Genomic DNA, 17,025 nt, shown 5'->3' with positions numbered 1-17,025 from the left:
TGGTCTTCACACCTGAGCACAAGTTAGGAAATTTCCCAGCTTGCCACACCTGCCTCAGGAGAAAGGCCCCTGAATGGCGAGATCTGTCCGGCCTGCCACCTCCGGATGCAGACCAGAAGCAGTCACAGGGGATGCCGAGGTGGGCTGTCTAAAAGGCCTGCTTCAGTTCTCTGGTACTTCATCCCAGTTGTTCTGTTAAATATTAGGCCCTCTAGCCCTCACTCACTCCTCATGCCAACTCATACCCCTTCACCCACCCCAGTGGCCCCTTATAGTCCCTATGCCAACTCATGCCAACCCACCCACCACCCTTTGCCATTAAACCATCCATACCCACCATGGGCAGACCTCAGGAGACATGTTGAGATGAAATAAAATAAAGTTCTAAATATCTATTACATCCTTCACTATATTAAAAAAAACACTTTGTCATGAAAGCCCATTCAAATATTTAAATCCATCAAGTACTTAATCTCTTATAAAAACAAGCAATCCTATTCATAATTCCACAGCTAATCCTTTAATAACTTTGAGCTGTCAAACTGTGAACCTACAACCCCCTACTGATAATATGGAAACCCCATTGTGTGATTAAAGATTTAGGACCATAAAAATTTTGAAAATAGAACATCATGTTCATTGTGGATTGGACCAAGTTGTAAATTTGGATCCAATATACTTAATCAAAGAAACAGGAGTACCCCGAACAAATTTGAATTTGTAAAAAAGACTGGCATTTATATAGTTCTTTTCACAACCACCAGGCTTCGCTAAGCATTTTACATCCAACATATACTTTTGAAGTGTAGTCACTATTATAATGTAGTAAATGCGGTAGCTAATTTGCACATGGTAAACTCTCACAAACAGCAATGTAATAATGACTGGATTATGTTTTTGTGATGTTAATTGAGGGATAACTATTGGCCATGAAAACCAAGGATAACTCCCCTGCACTTCTTCAAAATAGTGCCATTTACATCCACCAGAGCAGGCAGATGGGGCCTCGGTTTAATGTATCATCCAACCAGCACCTCTGACAGTGTAGCACTCCTTCAGTACTACACTTGTGTGACAGCATTGATTTTTGTGCTCAAGTACTGTAGTGAGACTTGAACCCGGAACCTTGTGAATCAGAGACAAGATTTTTACCAACTGAGCCACAACTGACATTGATCCCACAAAGTAGACAAGTGGCTGCTATCACCATTGATGATTTAAATTATTTGTTCATGACTAAAATTCAACAGCAAAATTTATCACTTAATCACAGGTTCAGTCCGAAAGTTTGTGAAGCAATCACTCACAAAAGAAACACATGTGAGGAGATTCACCCTAGAGGACTCAGTTCTCCAATACTATTGTTGTATGATCTGTACCTATTGTGTTTTCAACCAGCGTTAACTTCTTCTGCATTTCCAAATTTCAATTTGAGTTTCCCCACTTTGAGATTAACTGGTAGCCTTCGGCAAATGTGTTTTGGAAGAACATAACATTGCAGGGCTTTCGATAGTTCACTTAATTGAAAAGGTGAAGGAGGTTGTCCCCTTCTAAACTCATTTTGGCTGTTGATAATCAGATTGGCAGCAGACATGTAATCCTTAAATTTACTTCTGATAATTAAATCATTATGTGAAGTAATTAAAAAATGTTGTGCATATAGAAGTTTTACAATTTCGGATGGTCAGATATAAAATTCAGTTTCAAAGGTAACTGGGCATCATTCAACGGAAAGTACACCCATTCCTGTTTCATTGTAGTCCTACCAAGCCACTAATGACTGACATCTATTGGAACCTGCTTCACTTCAGTTTACAAATAATCTCAAATGACCAGATTATTAATAGGAAAAGACAAGCAGAGGTCATTTTAGCACTCATTATTGTGCCATTGAAATAGCAACAGCAAAAGGCAGCTGCCCTCTGATGGTGGTGAAGGAAAGTAAACAGGAAGGGGCAGTCAGGTTAGGAAGGTCAGGATGCAGTGGGGATAGCAGTGGCAATGGTGTAGGGTAAAGCAGTGGTGGGCAGCAGCCCACATTCTTTGAATGCGGTTTCAGGACGTGCAATCCTTCTTCCAGCTCTACATTCAGGTAGGTATATTTTGAAAACTTAACCATGTTGGTTGCAACTTATCAGCCAGTCTCCTTGAAGGCCCCGTGTAGGCCTGATTTTCATTAATGCAGCTAGCTAGCACTGGTGTTAGTTGTGACAGGAACTGGGGGGGTTGGTGGGTGGGGTGGTCCTCAAAAGACATTCAGACCCTTACTTACATATTCCAAGACCCAATGCCTGTTTCAGAGATGGGCATTGCACGTGGATTTTTTGGCTTTTACAAATATGGAAGGTAATGCACTTCCAGCTTACAATAAGTGAGCGTTTCAGGCTTGCCTTGTTGGAAGCTGAGGAGGCAGTTTAGTGCCTTGGAAACCACTGGAATGTAGTTGAAGTTATTAGCCAACGTATTTGAATAATATCACTATATGTGGTACATTTAAACAAATATGTCATTTTAGGTGAATGCCATTTACCTAAAAGATATGTAAAATTGATGAAGAGGAAGCTTCACGAGGCCAAGTAGCTTTTCCTGCCCTGTGTTAATCACTTTATTCCAGATCTCAATAATCATCATGTTATTTTTCAGCCTCTCTAGTAATCTGGGAGTCAATGTGATTGGAGCTACCTGATAAAATAACAAAAAAAATTTAGCATACCTAATATTTGAAATAGTTCTGAAAGTGAATTTATCAATATTAAGTACAGTTCATATCACAGGCTGGGTTGTTCAATTAAATTTCATGGCCTAATTTTTATTTCTTACGCTCTGCTTTTAAATGGCAATGAGTTGCTGCAAAATTACATTTCTTTAAATTATGATTATACTACACTATGCAGTAGGTGAAATGGACAAATTCTAGTTTAAGCATACTACAAGAACAACTAGAATAGTTTTTTTGTTAGTTTACAGTAATCAGAAGGGGTGCTGAGCAATGCTTTTCTCTTCCCGCAGCCACAGCACACATTTTCTATTGGCCATGTACATTTTATAGTAATGACAAAACAAAAATCTTTTTCTTAATTTCTTATGCAAAAAGTTAGCATACATAGTCTATTATTACTTGCTGAATCTCTCTTTAAAAAAACTTACCAGGGAAAAATTAAAAATTGGATGGCTTGTTCTCCAGCTAACTGGGGACCTGGTTGCCTCATCTGTGCTGAAAAGCTTACATTTTAGGTAGATATTGTACTGTTGCTGCAAAGCGCCATCTCCCATGACAAAGTCCTTTCCATCAGGCACCATCAGCAGAACATGCAATAACAAACCCTCTTCTTCCTCTACTGAAGAACTGAACTGTCCTATTAAATTTTGCACTGCAAGTACAGAGGAAGGATAGGAATGGTCTGAATGATACATTCTGGGTACGTCTTGCACATGACTTTGTTTCAACCGATCTTCGAAGTTTCTTTTACTTGATGATTCAGGGGCATGAGGACCAACAGGGTGTAGATCCGTTGGACACACATCTTTGGGCTCTGGTGGCAAATTCGGTCCTGGGCTGGATACAGCATAAGCAGCCTTAGGAGAAGCAGCTAATCTGGCATTAGCACTGGTAAAATCTTTGTTGTCAGCTGCAAGCTCCATAGACACCTACAGAACAAAGTTATAACTTTAATGAAAGTAAAAAGAAAATAAATCCATAAACCTTTGAGATACCTGTCATTCCTCTGTTCTGTCAATTTCCTGCCCTTCCCCTCTCCTGAAACTGACTCTTTGCTGGGCACTAGTGCCAAAACGACCATCCTTTACATGAGCCTAGATGTGCATATTGGCAAGTTATTTTACCTGAAAGGGCATCACAGCCTCACCTTGATTTCGCTCCTGGGTCATGCGTGCAGAGTCAGCAGAATTCTCAGCTCTGCCAACCAGACCTTTAAAAATGTCTACTCGCACTTGCAATTTTCAGTTAAGGGGAGTTGGGGGTCAGAGATGGGCCTGGCGCAGGTTGGGCAACTCGGGCGCATATAAAAAGTCCCCCTCTTAAAGGTTTGTTTGAGAAGTTGGTCCTCAATACTATACTTCCTGAGCTTTGGGGGAGAATCTTTGGGTTATCAGGTTAGTGTCAAAACTGTAAATGTTGCCCAACTGTTAACTGCCCCTGGAATGGATGGCCACGACTCAGTGGATGAATGATGAAAAGTGCCATGCTCATTGTCCCATCCACTTGCCCTCTTGCCATCCATCCATCAGGATGCACGCACACCGTGGGCCTGTGACCAATCCCTGACATCTGCACATTGTTATGGTATAACAGTCTGGCTAAGAGGTCGCAAACCAGTAGGGCTGTCAGTGGTCGCCGAGCACAGCATGCCACCTTGGAGTCACAGCTGCAAAGTACATGGCAACAAGCATATGTGCTGAGCCATTCTCTTCATCCTACCATTAGCACTGTTCATTGATGAAATGTTGAAAATAGTTAGTGCATATAAGCACTCAAAAGTGACTGAGAGCAATGTAATCTGAATTGCTCATGACCCTTTTCATCTTACATTCTCATTAATAGAATGCTACACAGAGGAGCCGTGAGGGGAGGGGTGGGACCAGTAATCCCGTGATTCTCAGCTCAGGACCTGCAGGTCTTAGTTGAGGAGGTCTAGAGAAGAAGAAGTCATATACCCTTCTGGCTATCAGAATCCATCTGCCACAGTCAAGACAACACGGGTAGAAATTGCTACTGTGGTGAGTGGTGCAGGAGACCACCGGATGCTGGCCAGCAAGTGCATCTCAAGCGTCAGCGCTGGATACAAGGCATTCATCTGCAATCCAGTGCTTCTCTTTGGCCTAGGTGTGGGTACTGCAGCTCGGTAGGCTATGTATTGTTCAGGTAATACTGGTCATTTGCTGTGCCCACTACAGTGGCTGCATTGGCATCCCAAGTGTCACAGGATCTGATTTGTGCAGTTTGCAGAGGTATACATGGAAACCAGGAATGATGAATGTGGTGCCTAGTTGTTGAATAGGGCCATTGGCTGGAATGGATGTTGTGAAGGTTCTTTCAAGGAGCTGCAAATGCAGTTGTAGCATCATCATGTGCAAGATGCCATATCTGCATGTAAGATACAACATGCACTTATATCAGCATGTAAGTCATGTCAATTTCTGCATTGGGGGCATGGCTTGATGATGGACAAGTTGGTGGCATAGGCACTTCATTTACAGTCAATGTCATTCATGGGAGGGGGACAGGTTATGACAGCCTTATTACCATGTGTGTTTGAAATATGGTGAGGCCCGTGTGTATGATGGAAAAGGTAGCAGCCATATGAATGTGATGGAGTCAAACTCTGATGTTCATTCACTCCCTTGCAGAGGGCGGACAGTCCCTTGAGTAACTGCGGCGAGAATCTTTATGTGGAACTATGTCACCATGGACTGGCTGATGGTAAGTGTTATATGGGTGGACCTCATGCAAATCTACTTTGAACAAGGATCCATCTAACAATGAACCCCTCCTGCACAGCGTCAGCCCTGGCTACACGGCCATACCTCCCTGCCGCTTTGCTGCTTGCGGGCTCCTCATCCTCATCCATTTTGGAATCATCAGAATATACAGGGTTTCCTCCTCCAAGGTAGCAGCTCTGCCCATGGCCTGGTCATCATTAATTTGGGTGCCCCTCCGCTGCGCAATGTTGTGCAGCATGCGTCATACAACAACTATTCTTGAAACCCTTGCTGGGGCATATTTCAAAGCTCCACTTGGGCAATTGAGGCACCTGAAATTTATCTTTAAAATGTTAATGGCCTGCTCAATGGTACTCCTGATGATGCTAGGTGCACTTCGGATTGTGGGTTCCAAAAGAGGGGTCATCAGCCAAGTTCTTAACAGGTAGCCTTTGTCCCCTATGAGCCTACCACAGATCTGCGTTGGTGGCTGAAATAGATGGGGAGTTGTAAACTCCTTAGCGTGAAGGAGTCATGGCAGCTGCCCGAGAATCTTGCACAATCTTGAAGACCGACTTTATTGTGGCCAAAAATCACATGGGAAACTGATTGAGTGAAAGGACTTCCAGTTGATGAAGGTGTCCGTATGCTGAGTTGGGGCCTTTATTGCAACATGGGTGCAATGTATGGCACTCTTTATCTGAGGGGAGCCTTCAACTAGGGCAAAGGCCTTGGCTCTCTGCATCCAAGATGCCAAATCTAAAGGAAAACTAATGTGCTCTCCACATGATCAAACAAAGCATTCGTCACTGCCTTAATGCAGCTGTATGCCGTTGACTGGAATATACCAACCAAGTCTCCTCATGAAAGGGACGGGGGCATAGAAATAAAGTGCGACAGTTACCTTCACAGCCACTGGTTGGGCATCTGGGTCGATGGATCGTACCTCAATATGATGGAAAACCAGGGCCGAAGAAGGCTTCGGTTGAGCCATGAGGTTGTGGCAGACATGTGTCACATGGTCCAGCATCAACTGGAATTGAAGCTGGATGATGTGACAGATGTCTGTCACAACCTCATGGCTCAACCCAAGTGTTCTTCAGCACTGGTTCTGTCATATTGAGCTATGTTGTCCAAGGTCTGTACACCCTCCCCACAGGGTAGAACCAGGTTGCCCTCCCTCTTGTCCTCCTCCTTCCTGGTGCTCATGCTGCAGTCTCTTCCTCCTGACCTTCAGCCCTCCCACTGAACTTTGGCTGCTCACACTGACTGGCTTCTACAGCCTCTATGTGAGGCTGCCCAGCTATGCTCCCTCAGACGAAGCGCAGTGCACCCTTCAAAAGCACCAAGTTCTTCCTTGCAGCTGGGTGCAAGAGTCAGTAGGGGCAACAAAATATTGCCCAGGGAGACCAGCAGCCCACCGTCTCACTCAGTTGGATGACAAGACGACAGTTGAAGTTAACTTCTTAACGCTTCTGGTGCAGCAAATACAAATTTAAAGATAACTCTACAGCGGTACCTCCCCTCTCCAAAATATTACACTGGCTATCCAGGGAAATGCAGAAAGAACAGACCTGCTCTGACCTGGTCTGTTCTGCACACGTAGGGTTTCATACTACAGGGATGTCAAAATCTGATTTGACTGGAGGCAGCTGATGATTCAAATAGCCAGCTGCCTTCATGAATCGTGCATGTGCAAATCCTGGCCCAAACCCATTCCGCCCCTGTGAAAATAGGAAGTGCCATGTTTGGAGGCGGAAATTAGGATTTCCACGCTCATCCACCATTTTGGCCATGTGGACAGGCTCTCCGTCATGGTGAAAATTCAGGCCCTGTCATCCATAACTGTCACTTCAAACAGGGGGCTTCTGCTGAATAGCGATCAGGAACAGTAACCTGGCTAATTTGTCCCTCTCTAACACAGGGGCATGATGGCCAATTTTAGCATTCCCACTGCAACCAATTATTGATCAGTTAACTCAGTACAGACTGGATATTGAGCCTGAGACCTTCCTGGTCAGTGCAGCATGGGTACACACTGTATTAACCAGATGAGTCATTGGGAAAAATTGCAAACTACTTTCTTTCTGCACAAAGTTCTTCCCATCATCTGATTTAATATTTGTTATTTAACAGTTAAAAACAGTTCAAAGCAATGAATGTGATTTTGTAAAATAAAAGCAAAATACTGTGGATGCTGGAAATCTGAAATAAAAACAGAAAATGCTGGAAAAACTCAGCAGGTCTGACAACATCGGTGGAGAGAAAACAGAGTTAACATTTCGAGTCCATATGGCTTCTTCAGAGCTAAAGAGAAGTAGAAATGTGACAAAATTTATACCGTTTAAGGGACGTGATGCCAGTGATTGGTGGGGGCTAAGGCCACCTATCGTTGGCCTTCTACCCAGCTTCATCTGCTCCACTCCCCTTGAACAGTATAAATTTCACCACGTTTCTACTCTTTAGCTTTGAAGAACAGTCATATGGACTTGAAACGTTAACTCTGTTTTCCCTCCACAGATGCTGTCAGACCTGCTGAGTTTTTCCAGCATTTTCTGTTTTTATTAATGTGATTTTGCACATAAGTTACTAAAATCAAAAAAGTGCCCATCATTGCTGAACATCACAAACTATATCCTTTATTTCTTTTGGCCATCTTCACTTGTCTGGTGAACCTCTGCTGCACTCCCTCTACGGTAAGTATATCCTTCCTTAGGTAAGGGGACCAAAACTGTACACAATACTTCAGATGTGGTCTAACCAAGGTTCTATGCAATTAAGAAAGACATCTTTACTCCTGTACTCAAATCTTCTTGCTATAAAGGCCAACAACCATTTGCCTTCTTCATGACTTTCTGTTATATATTATTCACCAACCAAGAGAGCAAACAGGTTGACTTGCGCTTCAGCCTTCAATTTTCCCCCTCAACCACTGCACAATTTGTTTTATCTTTATTTTGAATGATTACCTTTAAAGGACCAATCTGTTGCTGCTTCCCTTTATTGTCACAGACCATTTCCACAGGCAATTCACTGGTTATATTTAACAAATCTGATTGAATGACAGATCGAAGTGCAAGACTAGCTGTGCCGATCAAAATGGGCTTCAGTAAAGAAAAGGAAAAATATAATTAGGTTAGAGCAGCTTGAACAAATTATTTCACAAATTATTATTTATGTACATTATAAATTGCTTTTTGCTGCAATAAATGCACAATGTTAGTTGTGCATTTTAAAAATCCATATTTTTATAACAGTGCAATGAAAGAATTTGCTCAGTTTTCAGGGAGAGGGGAAATCAGAAAGAATCTGGTTCCTGGTCTACTCACAGATGCCTCTTTATGGTCAGCACCTGGTATCATAGCAGAGACATGAGAGCAATTCAGACCCCATTCTCTTGACATTAGGATGATCATGGCCAAAAGTTGTTGGGTGATCAGAGAACAAACAAAAAAGTCACCAATACTGTATCAAGTTACATTCATTGGACAAAATAAAATTACTCCAAAGCACAGGTTTAATCAAAATTTTGGCTGAAATGACAGCCTAGACTATCCATTCCAATTGTAGGAACATAGGAGCAGGAGGAGGCCACTCAGGCCTTTGAGCCTGCTCCGCCATTCAACTAGATCATGGTTGATTGTCTGCCTTAATGTCTTATTACCATCCTATCCCCATATCCCTTGATAGCATTAGTATCTAGAAATCTATCAATTTCTATCTTGAGCACACTCAATGACTGAGCTTCCACAGCCCACTGGGGTAGAGAGTTCCAAAGATTTGCCACCCTGAGTGAAGAAATTCTACCTCATCTCAGTACTAAATGGCTTGCCCCTGGTTCTAGACCACCCCCCAGACAGGGGAAACATCCTTTCAGCATCTACCCTGTCTATCTCCTTAAGAATTTTGTAAGTTTCAATGAGATCGCCTCTGATTCTTCTAACCTCTAGAGATTACAGGCCCAGCCTCCTCAATCTCTCTTCAAAGGACAGTCTTGCCATCTCAGGAATTTGTCTGGTGAACCTCTGCTGCACTCCCTCTATAAGTATATCCTTCCTTAGGTAAGGGGACCAAAGCTGCACACAATACTTCAGATGTGGTCTAACCAAGGTTCTATGCAATTGAAGAAAGACATTTTTACTCCTGTACTCAAATCTCCTTGCAATAAAGGCCAACAACCATTTACCTTTCTAATTACTTGCTGCATCTGCCCATTAGCTTTCAGTGGCTTATGAACTAGGACACCTAGGTCCCTTTGGACATCAACACTTCCCAATCTCTCACCATTTAAGACATACACTGCACCTCTATTCCTTCTACCATAGTAGATAACCTCACACTTATCCACATTATATTCAGTTTGCTATGCTCCTGCTCATCACTAAGCCTGTTGAAATCCCTTGAAGCCTCTTTGCATCATCCTCACTTCACACATTCCCACCTAGCTGTGTCATCCGCAAATTTGGAAATATTACATTTGTTCTCCATTTTCAAACAGCTGGGGCCCAAGTACTGATCCTTGCGGTACCCCACAGTCACAGTCTGCTAACCTGGCAATGACCTGTTTATTATTACTCTGTTTTCTGTCCATTAGCCAATCCCCAATACCATGCCAGTATCTTACTCCCTATTCCATGTGCTTTAATTTTGTTTACTAACCTCCTGTGTGGCACCATATTAAATTCTTCTGAAAATCCAAATACACCACATCCACTGGTTCTCCCTTATCTATTCGGCTAATAACAACTTCAAAAATCTCCAAAGGTTTGTCAAACATGATTTTCCTTTCATAAGTCGATTTTGACTGCCCAATCACCATTATTTTGTAACTGTCCAGTTATCATATCATAATAGATTCTAGACAAAAACAGAATTACCTGGAAAAACTCAGCAGGTCTGGCAGCATCGGCGGAGAAGAAAAGAGTTGACGTTTCAAGTCCTCATGACCCTTCATATAATAGATTCTAGTATTTTCCCAACTACTGACGTCAGGATAACAGGTCTGTAGTTCCCGGTTTTCTTCTACCTCCTTTCTTAAACAGCGGGGTTACATTTGCAAACTTCCATTCTGCAGGTACCATTCCAGAATCTACAGAATTTTGAAAGATGACCACCAATGCATCCACTATTTCTACAGCCACCTCTTTCAATACTCTATGATATAGTTAAATCCCCAGGACCTGATGATCAACTTTCAGTCCCAATAGTTTCTCAAGTACTACTTTTTTACGAATAGTAATTCCTTTCAGCTCCTCATTCCTGCTAGTACCTTGTTTTCTATTTCTGGGAGGTTTTTTGTATCTTCCTCTGTGAAGACAGGCACAAAGTAATTATTTTGCTTCTCTGTCACAGAGGTGACAGAGGTCACCACATTACCAGAAGGATATGGAGGCGTTGGAGAGGGTGCAGAGGAGGTTTACCAGGATGCTGCCTGGTCTGGAGGTTTTTAGCTATGAGGAGAGGTTGGAGAAACTCGGATTGTTCTCACTAGAGCGACAGAGATTGAGGGGCGACTTGATAGAAGTTTACAAAATTATGAGTGGCATGGACAGAGTAGATAGTCAGAAGCTTTTTCCCAGGGTGGGAGAGTCAATTACTAGGGGACATAGATTTAAGGTGAGGGGAGAAAACTTTAGAGGAGACATGCGGGGTAAGTTTTTTACGCAGAGGGTAGTGAGTGTCTGGAATTCGCTGCCAGAGGAGGTGGTGGAAGCAGGTACGATAGTGGTGTTTAAGAGGCAGCTTGACAAATACATGAATAAGATGGGAATAGAGGGATACGGACCCCGGAAGTGCAAAATGTTTTAGTTTGACAGGCAATATGATCGGCACAGGCTTGGAGGGCCGAAGGGCCTGTTCCTGTGCTGAACTTTTCTTTGTTCTTTGTTCATTTCCCCATTTTAAATTCTCCTTTGCCTGTAATCGTATTTGCAAATCTGTTCCTTCTTACAAAGCGATAGAAGTTTTTACAGTCCATTTTTACGTTTCTTGCTGGTTTATGTTCATATTCTATTCTCCTTTTTTCTAAAAATAAGGTTCTTGATCCTCTGCTGAATTCTAAATTGCTCCCAATCTGCAGGCTTATTACTTTTTTTTGGCAACTTTATAAGCCTTTTCCTTTGATCTGATACAATCTTCAAATTCCTTTGTTAGCCACGTTTGACTCATTTCCTATTGGCATTTTGTGCTTTAAAGGAATGTATATTTGGTGTAAACCATGTATTAAATCTTTAAATGCAAGCCATTGTCTGTCTACCATCACACATTTTGATGTATTTTCCCAATCTACTACAACCAACTTGCCCCTCATACCTTCATAGTTTCCTTAGTTTAGATTGAAGATCCTAGTTTCGGACTGAACTACCTAGCTTTCAAACTTAATGGAAAATTCTATCATATTATGATCACTCTTCCCTAAAGGTTCTTTTCTAACAAGGTTAATTAATTAGTCTTTTCTCATTGCATACATAATACTAGATCTAAAATAGCCTGTTCCCTAAATGGTTCATCAACAAACTGCTCTAGAAAACCATCTTCCAGGAATTCATCCTCCACAGTATTAGTACTCAGATTAACGCAGTCTATTTGTAGATTGAAGTCACCCATGATTACAGTTGCTGTTCCTTCACTGTCACTGGGTCAAAATCCTAAAACTCCCTTCCTAACAGCCTTGTCGGTGTACCTACACCACATGGACTGCGGCGGTTCAAGAAGGCAACTCACCACCACCTTCTCAAGGGCAATTAGGGATGGGCAATAAATGCTGGCCCAGCCAGCAAAGCCCACATCCCGTGAATGAATTTTTAAAAAAAATCCGTCCTCTACTTGGGAAGGACAGGCAAAAAGGAGATGGGGTAGCCCTGATAATAAGGGATGAGATCAGTACATTAGTGAAAGAGGATCATAGATCGGAAGAAGATGATGTAGAATGGGTTTGGGTGGAGCTGAAAGAACAGCAAGGGACAGCACAAATTGGTCGGAGTAGTTTATTGGCCACCAAACAGTAGTGGTGATATAAGGCACGCTATAAAACGAGAACGTAGAGGTACATATAACAAGGGTTATATGATAATCATAGGTGACTGCCTTCTAAGGCCCTAAGTATAACTCATTGAATTGACATTTCCATTCTCATCCTTCTGCTAACAATCACTGTGGCTTAACACGTTTTTATTGGCCTAAGCTAGATTTAATGGTAAGTCTCAGCATAGGGCAATTTCCAGAAAAGCCCAGTGCCACCAACCATTCTGTCAAATTTGCAGGAATTGAAAAACAAAATAAGAAATTATAAAGACCTAGAATGTCAGATGCAATTCCACCTTCACAACATCTCACTGGCCGAGATTTATCCCACCCTGGTGATCGCCATTCACCACTCTGCAATCAGATTGGTCATTGAGGGGTGACATGCAGGTTGTGGGGTGTGACTGGAGGATGCAGTTATTAATCAGAAGCTGGAGAATGGGAAGTGGAGTAGATCAGCATTTCCCACTGATTTATCTACTAAGTTGTTCACAGCAGTGTCCAAGAGGTTAATCTTTAAAGTTTGGAGAGTCCAGAACAATCTGGTATTGTTGGCAACGCTAATTATATTGCTTAACAATGTTCAACTACTTCAAGTCGCTGATCCATATTTTGAGACTAGTAGCGAAGAAATGGCAATTGCCATTCTCCTCACTTACATTTGCCCAAAAAGTGTTTGCAGGTTTTAGCATGCAGATTTGCTCTAATTTGGCAACTGTTTGTGCAACGCTGTCTGCGGCATCTGCAAACTGGGTTAAAAAAACAACAGCCCAGCCAATCTCTTTGAAGAATATTCAGAGACATGCAGAGTTTAAACTAGGAAGTAGAAAGCAGAACGAAAGCACAAAGCAGAAAAAGTTGTAATTTTTAAAAAAAGGTGTTTCCTTTTGTGGGAGAGACTAGACCTAGGGGATACTGTTTAAAAATAAGGGGTTTCCCATTTAAGACAGAGTTGAGGTGAAATTTTTTCTCTGAGACGGTTTTTAGTTCGTGCTCTGCCCAGAGAGCAGTGGTCATTGAATATTTTTAAGGCTGAGTTAGATAGAATCTTGATTGACAAGGGAGCCAAAGAATCTCAGAATTGTCACAGTGCAGGAAGCGGCCATTGGGCCCATCGTGTCTGCACCACCTCTTCAAATAAGCAACTCACTTAGTGTCATTCCCACGCCTTTTCCCCGTAACCCTGCACATCCTTCCTTTTCAGATAACAGTCTAGTTCCCTTTTGAATGCTTCAAATGAACCTGCCTCCACCACACTCCCAGGCAGTGCATTCCAGATCTTGGCCACTTGTGGTGTGAAAATGTTTTTCCTCATGTTGCTTTTGCTTCTTTTGTCAATTACTTTAAATCTATCCCCTCTTGTTCTCAATCCTTTTGACCCTATCTACTCTGCACAGATCCTTATGACTTTAAATACTTCTATCAAATCTCCTCTCGACCACCTTTTCTCAAAGGAAAACAGTCCCAACCTCTCCATTTTATCTTCATAACTGAAGTTCCTCATCCCTGGAACCATTCTTGTGAATCTTTTCTGCACCCTATCTAACGCCTTCACGTACTTCCTAAAGTGCAGCACCCAGAACTGGACACAACACTCCAGCTGAGGCCAAACCAGTGACTTATACAAATTGAACATAACCTCCTTGCTCTTGTAGTCTATGCCCCTATTAGTAAAGCCGAGGAAACTGTATGCTTTAACAGCTGCTCTCTCAATTAAGGCTATAGGGGGTAGACAGGAAAGTAGAGTTGAAGCAACAATCAGATCAGCCATGATCTTATCAAATAGCAGAGCAAGTTCAAGGGGCTGAATGGCCTACTGCTGCTCCTAATTCTTGCGTTCTTATGAATACGTTGACAATTGTGCACTGCGGTGGAGCGGGGTTATCTCACAGAAACTTCTGGATTTGTCATTTAACTGCTCATTTGTGGATGCCAGAAGTGGCTGCCCAATAGACCCCGTTATAATTACTGTTATTCTTATCCTAAAATCTGACCCAATATTGATTATGGAGTAAATTTCAAATTAGCTTACCCTAAAAAGATGAGTACTAGGTTAATAAAAATTTTAAGAAAATACCAGGTCAAAAAATAATTACATTATCAAGTCCTTTAAAATGTAGTTAAAGTCTAACCTTTTTCTGTGTACTCTTCCTGGAGTAAATTTTGAACAGAAGATCTGAGTTCCACCATCGCTCTATCATTAAACCACTAAAACAGATAGGAAAAACAAAACGCTGCTGGAACTTAACAGCTGTGGAAAACAGAAAACAATGAATTTTGAAAAAGTAGTATTTATAATCTCTACCATTGAAATATTGCCCTTTTAAAAGTCCACTGCTTTCTCCTATTACTATTATTAAGCTCAGGGCAATCTTAGCAACAGTTTTCTCCTTGATCGCTGTCAAGGTGGCCATTGAATTTTGCCTCCATCATCCAAACCAAGGATTCCTTGGTTCCACCCAGCAGGAAGCTCAAGAGCAATATGTCAGATCATCTATTGTACGACATCTTTTCTTCTTCCTCCTCATACCAAAAACAAATTCCAATACCTTCAGGAGTACATCTTTAAATTTCAGCCATTTACTCTGAAGGCTCTCTTTCAAGAGCCTGAATTCAAAAGAAATATGGAAGAATAAAATTCACTTAAAATCAATGGAATAGAGCCGCAGCAGCCATAAACTGCACCATTTACCATCGACTTATCATGGTTTCTAGTATTGCATCTCATATGCAGGTTAATGTCCTTTTTAAAAAGAATGATGATTTCAACATTTTAGCCTACTCTTTAAGGTCTCTCCAAGTCTCATAACTTTCCCTATCCAGCAAGGTGGGAAATGTGGCCTTTGTCAATTTTGAGATAGCACAGCAATTCGGAAGCTCAGGGACATTCATTCTTTATGTTATCTTGGAGGGAAGGGTGCCAGAAAAATTCCCTGTCCATCATTCATTATCACCACCTTCAGTTGACCTGGCTGAGGCCACAACAATTACCTGAAGACAAAATCATATTCTGGGGTACAATGTTAACCATACACAATTTTTAACCAAGTACACCACGAAGATCTTTGTCTATACGTTTTACCTTCTCTTGTAACTTTGTTGGAGGCTACCCGTGTAATTTCAGAGGCCATCGAAACACCTTTGGCTCCACCTCTTGAAGGTGTGGCTACAGGAAAGTGATACTCAACAAAGTAAGTGCTGAGGGCAGGAAAAAGAGAATTGAAATTTAATTCTTGAAATAGATTTTTTTCTCCAAATGAAATCAATAAATTGTACATAGCATTATCATCACTGAATCCCCCAGCAACGTCCTGGGAGTCACCACTCACCAGAAACTATAAGTGACAAAGCCTATACAAATAGCTCCCAAAATACGGAATACATTAATTTCTGTGGATCTGCTGCTGAAATCTTCATACATGCCTTTCTCACCTCTAGACTGGACAATTCTTATAACCTCTGGCTGGTCTCCCACATTCTACCCTCGTAGACTTGAGGTCATCCAAAACTGTTGCTGGTGTTATAACATGCAGCAAGTCCCATTCCCCTATCACCTACGTTCGCAGGCCCTACATTAGCTCCTGGTCAAGCAACATCTTGATTTTAAAATTCTCATATTTGTTTTCAAATCCCTCCATGGCCTCACCCCTCCCCTATCTCTAATCTCCTTCAGCCCCACAATCCTCCAAGATATCTACACTCCTCTAAGTCTGGCCTCTTGTGCATCCATTGGTGGCTGCGACTTTAGTTGCATGACCCCAAGGTCTGGGATATCCTCCTCTTCACCTCTCTGCCATGTGCTTTCCTCCTTTAAGACGGTTCTTAAAACATCTCTTTGACCAAGCTTTTGGTTACCTGGCTTAATTATCTCCTTATGTGGCTCAGTGCCAAATTTTGTTTTATAATGCTCCTGTGAAGGGTGTTGGGACATTTTATTACATTACAGGTGCTATATAAATATAACTTGTTGTTTTTGTTGTTGTTGATTCATGTTCCCATAATTGGTTGAACTGACTTAACTGTCAAGATTAAGCCCAGCCATCGATGATAATGCTTGCCTGAATTTCAAAAAAACATTTTACCAGGGAAGGCTATGGTTAATTTAATCTCTCCAAACAATACATCATCTCCAAACAAAAATCACTACACAACATTTCTTATCTTTCCCCATGAGATCATGTTATCCATAGGGACAAGGTGCAGGAGTGGGCCCTTTGGCCCCTCGGGGCTGTTCTGCCATTCAATAAGATTATGGCTGATCTGATTATGGTCTTAACTCCACTTTCTTGCATGCCCCCCCATAACCCTACGCTCCCTTGTCAATCAAAAATCTGGAACTCAGCCTTGAATATATTCAATAACCCAGCTTCCACTGCTTGCTGGGGAAGAGAATTCCAAACACTAACCACCCTCAGAGAAGTTCCTTCTCATTTCAGTCTTAAATGGGAGACCTTTGCAGGCAAGTCCATTCAATGTGCAATTTCCTCTATGAAGGGATGCACTGCTTTTATAACCTACCAATAGAATCAATCACTTGGACAGCGTAGATTCCTAGCCATTGCT

The 17,025-nt window shown here is 41.9% G+C and overlaps 1 protein-coding gene across 1 annotated transcript in view; it reads right to left on the bottom strand.

Annotated features, from left to right (window-relative positions):
* c2cd3 (C2 domain containing 3 centriole elongation regulator) overlaps positions 1 to 17,025 on the bottom strand; it is a 146,149-nt gene that overhangs the window by 82,252 nt on the left and 46,872 nt on the right. The window contains exons 11-15 of the mRNA XM_078545200.1: positions 15,545 to 15,660; positions 14,595 to 14,713; positions 8,409 to 8,543; positions 3,148 to 3,648; positions 2,531 to 2,682 (exon numbers count right to left, since the gene is read on the bottom strand). Coding sequence (XP_078401326.1) covers positions 2,531 to 2,682; positions 3,148 to 3,648; positions 8,409 to 8,543; positions 14,595 to 14,713; positions 15,545 to 15,660 — 1,023 coding nt within the window. The remainder of the gene's footprint in view (positions 1 to 2,530; positions 2,683 to 3,147; positions 3,649 to 8,408; positions 8,544 to 14,594; positions 14,714 to 15,544; positions 15,661 to 17,025) is intronic.

Source organism: Cetorhinus maximus, chromosome 7, assembly GCF_964194155.1.
Source record: "Cetorhinus maximus chromosome 7, sCetMax3.hap1.1, whole genome shotgun sequence".
Lineage (NCBI taxonomy): Eukaryota > Metazoa > Chordata > Chondrichthyes > Lamniformes > Cetorhinidae > Cetorhinus > Cetorhinus maximus.
This window is presented reverse-complemented; position numbering and strand designations above follow the sequence as displayed.